Source organism: Maylandia zebra, linkage group LG3, assembly GCF_041146795.1.
Source record: "Maylandia zebra isolate NMK-2024a linkage group LG3, Mzebra_GT3a, whole genome shotgun sequence".
Lineage (NCBI taxonomy): Eukaryota > Metazoa > Chordata > Actinopteri > Cichliformes > Cichlidae > Maylandia > Maylandia zebra.
The window spans coordinates 17,843,954-17,854,431 of record NC_135169.1 but is presented as its reverse complement, the minus strand read 5'-3'; the positions used below and the strand labels follow the sequence as shown (position 1 = coordinate 17,854,431).

At 38.3% G+C, this 10,478-nt stretch overlaps 1 protein-coding gene across 1 annotated transcript; it reads left to right on the top strand.

Moving 5' to 3' along the window:
* Positions 1-6,873: 6,873 nt before the first annotated feature.
* On the top strand, positions 6,874-8,945 carry LOC143417008 (ladderlectin-like). The gene is made up of 6 exons (XM_076882650.1): positions 6,874-6,926; positions 7,007-7,074; positions 7,466-7,560; positions 7,660-7,788; positions 8,382-8,490; positions 8,580-8,945. Exons 2-6 carry the CDS (start codon positions 7,014-7,016, stop codon positions 8,672-8,674), a joined length of 489 nt encoding a protein of 162 aa, XP_076738765.1. The 5' UTR covers positions 6,874-6,926; positions 7,007-7,013; the 3' UTR covers positions 8,675-8,945.
* The last annotated feature ends 1,533 nt before the right edge of the window (positions 8,946-10,478 follow it).

Sequence of the window (10,478 nt, the reverse complement as noted above, 5' to 3'; positions counted from 1 at the left end):
GGCTTGGATGTCACCTCAGGTCCCTGTCAGGTGTTGAGGAACCAGGACACAATGTTGAGAAGTGGACTACTGGACTAAGAAAGTATAGACATGGACAAGGGATTAGAACAGGCCTAATGATCCCACTACTGGCCAAAATAAAGGCAGTGTTTATAACTATTGGCAGCAGGCTATCCATAAGTGAGGGCTTGGAGACTGCCAAGCAAAGACTCTCAGAGATTTGGGAGTCTTTGCACATTTGGGAGTCTTAGCTTGAGAGTCAAGGCTGGAGAGATGGAAGGCAGGAGAACAAACCAGCTGTACTCTGAGTTGCAGGGGAACAGGATTCCTGATCCAACCCCACCAAGGCTGGAGATGGAGGGATACTGAAAAGGGATATGAGAGAAGGACAGAACACATAACAACAATTTTTATTGGCTAGTGGATCACTGAACATCAAACTGATAGACAGTGATAAACACAGAGACCTGAACTGATTCATGCCTATTGGCTAAAGAAGCTGACTGCACTCCAAGAGCATCTGGCAGCACAAATGAACCTATTAGCCTATAAATGAACTGCTATTAGACCATGCCAGACAGTCCTGATCTCCAAGAATACCCAGAAGAGACCACTGCCATCCAACTACCAGCCAATAACCTGATTCAGTATCACATGGAAGCTTCTGTCAGCCATCATATCAGTTAAGATGAACAAGCATACTGCATGGTTCAATACACGAGTGGAGCACAGAAAGGAAGTGGCAGGGGTAAAACAACAGAGCAGTTAGCTGAGACTGCAAGACCAGACCTACAAACCCACACACATGGATCCTGGAATGTTTAGAAATGTATGGACAACATTTTAATTTTTTTATCTTGCAGATTTTCAAGTCAGAATTTCAAATGCACTGTGGTGCCAAGCACATATTGTTTGCCAAGAACAACTCGGTAAAATCTCTATAGGCTCGTTTTATTCACGTGAATCTCTTAAGTATTATTATTATTCTTTTCTACTTCTTATTTCAGTTATTACATTATGTGACATTGTCTAAGGCAGGAAAGGCTGGAGGAAGAAAGGGGCACATTTAATCAACATCATTTCAATGATGTTGAAATTATCATTGTTTGGCAAGTTTCCGTGTTAGTACGAACAATGACCTGATCCAACAGATCTGTATTGCTGTGTAATGGTACATGTAATGCAAGACTCTTCAATTCTGCTTTTTAAAGTTTTATCTGCATTTTAGTTCACACACTTTATTTGTCTTTGTGATGAATGACATCTACATCTACAAATACATTTATCTTTGTATCACACATTACTCCTTGCATACAGGTGAAGAAGGGCACTGATGCTCTTCTGCTTGAAATTTCTATGACTTGTAACATTGCATTTAGTTAATAGAACTGTTTCCTTGTACGGTGTTTAGAAGAGAGATGGATTAGATGGATTTTAGCAGTTTTACCCAGTTTTAGCTTACAGGCATGAAACATCACACTCATACAGCCAGGAGAGCTCTGAAATCAGAGTTGTGCTCCCACTCCTTTATGCACTCCAAGGAGAAAGGCAGGAAGTCACAAATTGATCATACCACATATCACAAGGCTCGCTATGTAACCTAATGGAACAATGGGCATGCTGTTTTGTGCCCTTGGCGTTATCAGCAAGTGCAAAGGGAGTTGTCGTCTCCATCAACTGAGGCTGAAATAAGTTCATCTAGCTTTAGAAACTATTTCACTGTTACAGTGCCACAACAAAGCATATGTATAAGCACTTAAACTCTTTAAATGAGAATTGTAGAAATTTTCCATTACGCTTCACTATATTATTTTTATATAAATGTTTCATTTAGTAAATTGTGTTCACCATTTTAATAAGATGTCAGTAGTAATATACCTATACTTTTTTGCCCCCCACACCCCCACTTCCCCTTCCCCCCTGCACGTACATGTGTGTGTGTGTACGCGTGCGTGTCCCCCTGTAGTAGCCACTTTTGCACGTGCATGCGAGTTCAGGGGTCATATGAGTTCACATGTGTTTAATAGCGTTTTATTTAATGAAACCATTATGTGTTTTAATTAAACTCTTTTTAAAGGATTGTATAGGTCTCAGAGCTCTGTTATTTAGACATAGATGATTTAATTTAACTAGTTTAGGGGTATTTTAACTAGTGAGGATCATTTTGCTTTTTCTTTAGTGCTCTGAAACACACAGAGGCTAATAGTTTATTAGTTTATTAATACATATACAATAAATGTGATTCTGATTCTGAAATAAAACCTTGTTAAGTTCAGTCCTGCCTGCGTGTCTGCAACTCTACCAGTCACACAGAGTGCTGCCTGACAGGGACCTCAATTAACCTAAAAAGTTCAATGTCAGAGTGAGCAATAACGTTTGTGAAATTATGTCTCAACTTCAATTTTAAATGATATCCACAAAGCTCCAACTTCCTCAAAATTTCACCAGTGCTGTTGCTTAACGGTTTATATGATAATTAGTTTATCCACAAGTCACAGACGTTGGCATGCTTTTCTTGGTTATCTCTAGTTTGCATGGTAAAATGAATAAGGGAAAAAGTGTAAGAAGAAAAACTACCAGAATATGTCATACGTTTAGTAAATCTTTGGAGAAATGTTCTGAGATGTTTCTGTCATGACATATTTTTTTCTTCACGTGTTTTCAGTTTTTGTGTAGTTGTCATATTTTTGTTTTGATATAATTTGCTCAAGATTAATTTTTAGTCCTCATAATTTGACATTGTGTGCTTAGCGCACCTGAGTTTCCTATCTTAGCTTCTAGTCATGGTTCTAGTTGTGTAATATTTGTTATCATCTTTTTTCAGTGCTATCTTTTGTTATTTATTTTTTTTATTTTCTTTGTATTATCGGGTATATTCTTATCTGCTCTGGTCCCCAGTTTCTGTCTTCGCTCTTTCCTTGAAATCTGCCATGTCTCCAGTTTGTTTCTTTGTTGTAATCTTTCTCTTAGTATCATTAATTTCTTGTTTTACTTCTGTGTGTGTTCTTCCTTTATTGGGCGTCCAGTTTTAGTTCCTCCATAGGCATTTTGTTAGTTATCCCCATCTGTGTTCTCACCTCTTGCCTTCTGCCTCCTTATCCTCTGTGTATATATTGTCTCAGGCCTGGCCTTTGCCGCGTTCTCCATCTTGCTGTGTATTGATTTTTTTTTCTTATTTGTTCCTTCTAGTTTCCAAGTTTCCTCATTCCTTAGTTTGTAGGTTCTACTTCGCCTAAGGTTTTGATTATGAAATTCATATACTTTAGTTCAGCAATAAAACAGTGCGTTTTTTATTTTTCAACAACTTGACATGATTTTTATTCTTCTTAGAGACTTGCAACACAGATTCTGTTCTAGGGTTCGGAAAAATACTTCAAAAAACAGTCATACTTTTCTAGTTGGTTCACTCTTCTGTTATGGTGTTCAATATGAATCACTGCTATTATACAGTAGCTAGCTTCTTCAGATTTAACTTTGTTGCAGTCAAGCAAGTTTATATCATTGAGTCTGTCTCCATGATTCTGTCCCTGAGTAATTAATTAAAAAAATGTCTGCAAATTGTGACAGTACAATCTGACCACGATATGGACCCAGCACACTCCGTGATGTACGAGCATCGGGAGGCAGCCTTCACCCAGCTGGAGGAAGAGCTCCACTGGAAGCCGTGGTGCGTCCCTGACTATGAGCACATCTTCCGTGGAATTCAGCCGGCTTTTGGACGTCCCCGGAGCTGCTGAAAACCCTCACTGTACTGTCACTGACTGGGACAGAAAATGGACAGAATAATAAGGGCTGTTTGTGAAGTGATTTTTGATTGCAGAGTTGTTTCTCCCATTTTTGATTTGAAATAAATGCAGTACTGTTATCACTTACTGTGTTTGACCATCTCCAACAGCAGAATGATTTTTTTTCTCCATGAGCATAAGTGTTTAAAAACATCCAAATCAATTACAAAATGGTAAAAATTACAAATAGTTCTATGGTCACAAAAGTACCTGAAAATAAATCCATGTTCAAAACCACAACACTTTTGTGTGCATGAAACAGCGCCATGGTCTATGGAAGGATATTAGTGAAATTAAACTTAAAACCAGTCTATTTGTCCTAGAAGAAAACTGGAATGGGTTAGCAGGGGAGTCATGCGTTCAACTGATTTTTGAAACAAAGGGCAGAACTCATCCACTTTGACTGCAACAGTATATTTTCAGAATCAGAATCAGAATACTTTATTGATCCCTAGGGGAAAATATTTTTCGTTACAGTGCTCCATCATAAACAACCATTAACAAAGACAGAAAATACACTAAGTAAGAATAGCACAATATATACAGGCATATATATACATAAAAGTCACTTATTAATAAATAGCTGAAAAAGAACATGTGCAAGAAGGGTGTAGCTGTTGCAGTAAACAGTGGATGCGTTGTACAGGGAGATGGCCACAGGCAGGAAAGATTTCCTGTGTCGTTCAGTGGTGTTTTTCCGTAATCTCAGTCTCTCACTGAACGTGCTCCTGTGACTGACCAGCATCTCATGGAGTGGGTGGGAGGTGTTATCCAACATTGTCTTTATCTTGGACAACATCCGCCTCTCCGACACCACCTTAAGGGAGTCCAGCTCCATCCCCACAACATTACTGGCCTTACGAATCAGTTTATCGAGTCTGTTGGCATCTGCTACCCTCAGCCTGCTCCCCCAGCATGCAACAGCATAGAGGATCGCACTGGCCACAACAGACTCGTAGAAAATCCTCAGCATTTTCTGGCAGATGTTGAAGGACCTCAGTCGCCTCAAAAAATAGAGATGACTCTGGCCCTTCCTGTAAAGTGCTGTGGTGTTTTTAGCCCAGTCCAGTTTATTGTCAATGTGTACTCCAAGGTATTTATAGTCCTCCACAATGTCAACACTGACCCCCTGGATTGACACAGGGGTCAAATGTTTCCTGGTCTTCCTGAAGTCCACGATCAATGACAACAGGTTTGACAATGACAATTTGACAATGGCACGATGATGTGGGAACAACTGCCTAAGTCACCAACAAGTTGAAGATGGATGAATAGCAGTGATGGGAATAACGGGGTTAAAAGTAATGCTGTTACTCCTCAGTAACTAGTAATGTAACTTTTTACTTTTTCTATCACTACAATGCTGTTACCATTACTAAAAAGAAAATGCGGTGCGGGCGCATAATTATTTTTCAAAACACAGACAGTTGAAGCTGTCTTCAGCCTACCGGGAGCTTGGGGGGTGAAATATTTACACAAGTGCCGCAGGTTGGCTGAGGAAGGATAAAGTAGTCATGGAAAAGCAATCACATGACCAATTTAAGATGACATAGCAATACGAAGCTATGCTAAATAGAGATGGGTATTGATAAGATTTTCACGATTCTGATTCCATTATCGATTCTGTTTAACGATTCGATTCTGTATCGATTCTTATTTTTAAAAAAGGAGAACACTGAGGTCGATTAGCTTAGAACTTTGAACTTTGAACAAGATAGAAATTTAGGAGTAACATGGCCTTACAAACCCAACAGTGAGATCTTAAGAGATACACAGCCTAAAAATTGTAAATGTAAAATAATAAAATAAATATTCTTCTGTAGCAATATAAGTATATAAGTATTACATAAATTATTCTGTAGCATTTACACAAGAATATCCAGTAATGTCCCTGCCTACAATTAAACACATTCACTTACTGAAAATCGGGGGCATCTGCTGTGGCAAATGGCAAATTGTTTTACTTTGCTGTTTTCAAAACGTGTGCATAGGTTTTTAAAATGTACAATTTATATTTGCATTTCAAGTTACTAAGATGATTTGTTAAACATACTTGCAGTTGCTATGGTAAAAAATACAACTTTTTTTTCCAGCATGAGGTTGTGCTGAAGGGAATGATGCCAAACAAGGCAGATAAATAGCTTTTAAAGGTGAAATGCAGAGATAAAATCAAAAGTAGTCTTTTTTTTTTTTTTTTTGTAATGCAATAGTTACTTTTCCTAAGGAGTTTTGAAAGAAAAGCATCTGGACTTCTTTAAGTTGCTTGAAGACGTTTCACCTCTCATCCAAGAAGCTTTTTCAGTACTAGGGTCAAATGGTGACTGAGAACCTTCAATGACAGTTACTTTTCCTAATAATTATTTACTTTTATCATATTATAACTCAGTTACCAACTCATATTACTTTTTTGAAGAAGTAAGTAGTAACTATAACTAACTCATTTTTCAAAGTAACTTTTCAAACACTAACCAATAGTGAGGAATAGTTGCTGAATAGGCCACATCCTGCCACATTATTGCCACATCTTGTTTAAAAAATTAAAATCAACAGCTATCAGAAAGTTCCATGTAAATGTAGAATGACGAAGCACTCTTTGTAATTTTCATTTTCCTAAGGTAAAGTGGTGCAACCCACACCAGACAAAGAAGTAAAATCATAAAGGAGAAAGGACAAATAAGCCAAAATGTGACACGGTTGACAAAAAGATACACTTTCCTATAACAATGCTAAGCCTATAACTCATCACATTTCCTTGGCACTAGCAGGTTTTCAAAGGTACACCCATAGTCATCCCAGCACATTTCAGCTGGAAGTTCAAAAAACAGAGAAAGTCACTGAAAAAAAACATGCTTGGGTTTTCTTTGGTCTGAGCTATGGGGACAGATCCTGGATGTTTTTCCTGAGATCTATCACTACTGCCTACCACCAATGCTGTGTGGTTATCCATCATCAGTTCCCATCTATATCTGGAACAACCCCAGTCAATCTAGACCTTAGACAAGTGTCATTTCCTGATTTTGCAACTATGTAAATTAAAGAGAATCCTGTATATAAACACTGATCCAACTCTATTCGCACATCTACTCTGGAAGACTGAAGCTACTGGCTGATACTGAAAAGAGTGAAGACGCTCAACAAAAGGTCTGCTGCAAACTCTCAAATTATCATCTATCACTTATTTAATGAACTGTCAGTCATTTTGGGTCTTTGTTTTTACACAGAGGTACCATGAAGCTGTTGACTGTGTCTGCACTTCTTTGTGTGATGATGGCTATGTCCACTGTTGCTGGTGAGTATTGCAGCACAATAGTCATTATATAAAGAAATCATTGTATTATAAAGAGAAAACATGACAAAAATATAATTAAATATGTAGTTAAATATGAAATACAACTGCATATAATGGAGAAAGAGAGGAGGCAGGGATTGTTACATAGAGAACTTGGATTGAGAACGAGCATCCAAAAAGAGAAAAAAAAAGATACAAGCAACCCTATTGTTTTTCTGACACAAGAAGTGTGTTTAATATTTTTTGCTTGTACTCAGAAGAACACCATAGTATTAAAAGAGCAACGGCACATTTTGTAAAAAAAAAAAAAAAAATAGTTGTTCTAAATTAGGAACCATAATCTCGGTTTTATTGTTTTTCTGAATTATTACAATGAATTATTTTCCTCCAGCACAGAGGTGCAGGGGTTGTCCGAATGGTTGGTCTCGGATCCATCGTCGCTGCTTTCTCTATGTTCCAAGAGCCATGAATTGGGCTACAGCTGAGGTAAACTTCTCTTACTTTGTCTCCAACACTGCTATTAAAATACATGTTAGTCCAGTTGTGACTTTGAAAAACTGCTCTGTCTGTCACTCTTCATTAAAGAGAAACTGCCTGTCCATGGGAGCAAACCTTGCATCTGTGCACACCAGCGCAGAGCACCAGCTGATTCAGAGGCTGACTGCCCATAATGGCTACGGAGTAACTTGGGTTGGAGGAACTGATGCATCTGGGGTATTTTTTTTTATCATTACAATAAGTGTGTTATGATATGTCTTTTCTCCTGTCTTTTGAAGTTGTCTCTATATCTGTTTAGCATCTTACAATATAAACTACTTTGAGGAAACTTGGCACCATATAAATAAAATTTAACTGAATTTTTTTTTTTTAAACTATTTCTTATATGCATCTTTTCCAGTAGTTTGTATTCAGCTTGACTTCACTAAACTCAGTTTTGAGGGTTTTTCATTAGATGGTAATAGGTGGTGCTACCTGATGCAAGGTTTCAAGCTGGTTCGATCTGAAAATACAGCGCCTACACACTGCATGCCACCAGGTGTCCAGTCAATGGTGTCATTTGATGAGTCATGAGAGTGACTCATCACCATCATTTTTGAAAGATTGTTGTCTATATTAATGGAGGATCTGAGATGGACTACAGGGATTAACACAAAAAGTTACAAGCAGCTTAAATAATATTGCCTACCTATTAGAGATTTGCTAATTGGTTAGATCGAAAGTTATGACGGTGGGTTGATCTGTAAAAACTGTGGCTAGCCTCAATATTCTGACCTGGACTAATGCTATGTTCAATTTCTGTCCTCTAGGAGGGTATTTGGTTGTGGAGTGATGGGAGCCGTTTCAACTATCAAAACTGGTGCGGAGGAGAGCCCAATAATTCTTTGAAACAGGATTGTCTGCAGATAAATTATAGCGGTAATTGAAATCACATTGATTTACATGAGTTCTTGTGATTAAAAAAATGTGTACAATATTTTACTGATTTCTGAATTTGAAAATTGCAGGTTCCAAATGTTGGGATGATCAGCACTGTCATGTTAATCTGCCATCTATCTGTGCCAGGAAAATATCAAGACGCTGGGTCGGCACTGAAGCATGAAAATGCCGTTACCACACAAACACCCTGATATATAATGGTGTTTATATTCTGCTTGCTATTTTGCTTTCTTTCACTTTCCACCATTGCATTTGTCCTCTCCCTCTAGCACCGAACCAGATGAACAAAGTGACAAGTCAACTGTGTTTTAGGCCTCGTGTCTTTAACAGTAGCACACTGATTGTGTTACCAAAGGATTGATTTGAGCACTTTTTTTCTGCAGAGTAAACTTTTTTTGTGTTTTACGCAGCATTAAAGCTTTCAGTCAAGCATATTTTCTGTGTCATGTATCTTGTGTTTAGCCATATATAAGTGTAGATTAATATCTACCTGCAACATCTTAAAAAACAAACAAACCAAAAATGATAAAACAGAAGAGTGGACAGAGATTTTAAAAATTCAACCTAATATCCTTCATATTGAGGTTATACTTGCCAAGCACCAGTTAACTACAGTTAACAATAACTCTAGTGCCTTTTAAATAGAGTGTATATAGAGTGTAAAGCATTGAGGGCAGTACTCATCTTTGCAGTACATCCAAAAGCGCACTATTTACCAGCTGCTATAGAAAGGACAGAACAGATGTTTAAAACTATTGATATTAATTAAATCAAGTGCAGACAATGTTATTGCTCTAAATAAATGTGTGTTAAACTATGCTGCATGCTGAGGTGGCAACCCCTAACCCTACTCAAGTATATTTAAATAAATGTAATTTAAAATAAATTAAACTTAAAATAGGGACGTATTCAAAAGTTTCAGGATACTGGTCCTCAATGACTGGAGTTTGACACCAGGCCTTTGCAGAGATGTTTGAAAGGGCAAGTGTTCAAAGTTAAAAATTGACACACAGAACCAGGGTGAATAGGAGTAACCCAGAACGAAGCGAAACACAGAGAGCACAGAAAGGCAAATGCGCTGGCATGACGTCGGGGCAGCATGAGTATTTTTACATGAGTAAATTTGCTCGTACTCATGCTGCCCCGACATCAGCCAGCGCATATTGGGAATGGCATAGGCACCGATCGGTTTTCTGCCGCCCATTTCCTGGGAGTGCGAGGTGCGCCTGCTGCTTGCGGCACAGGGAGGAGAGGGCGGGGCGGTGAGGGATTCACTGGTCGCTGGAGCAGCATCTAATAACCAACTCGCAAAATAAAACAAAATAAAAACAAAACAACAAACATGAAAACACCAGATATTATAATAAGACTTATAATTTGCACCGATGTTTTTTTCGAAATTCTATACGCGAAAAGTGAGCGCGAGAGCCCTCGGTGCGCCTGCTCGCTGCTGAAGTCAAAGTAAACTTTATTGTCATCTCCACTACATACAGTCCAGTATATAGAGAGACGAGACGACGAGGCTCCAGTTACAGCAGTGCAAGTAAACAAACAATAAATACAAGAAGAGTAAGAAAATAAATATACACTTTAGGACCAGAGGTAAAGGGATCAATAACAATTTTAAATTTATAATTTGCAGCTTGATGATTTAAAGCACAGGTGTCGAACTCCAGGCCTCAAGGGCCGGTGTCCTGCATGTTTTAGATGTGTCCTTGATCCAACACAGCTGATTTAAATGGCTAAATTATCACCTCAACATGTCTTGAAGTTCTCCAGAAGCCTGTTAATGAACTAATAATTTGATTCAGGTGTGTTGAAACAGGGTGATATCTAAAACCTGCGGGACACCGGCCCTCGAGGCCTGGAATTTGACACCCCTGATTTAAAGTCTCACACACAACCCTTCGAAAGGGGAGGGGGCCGGCTGCTTCCAAAGAGCACATTTCATTCATAATGATGTAATT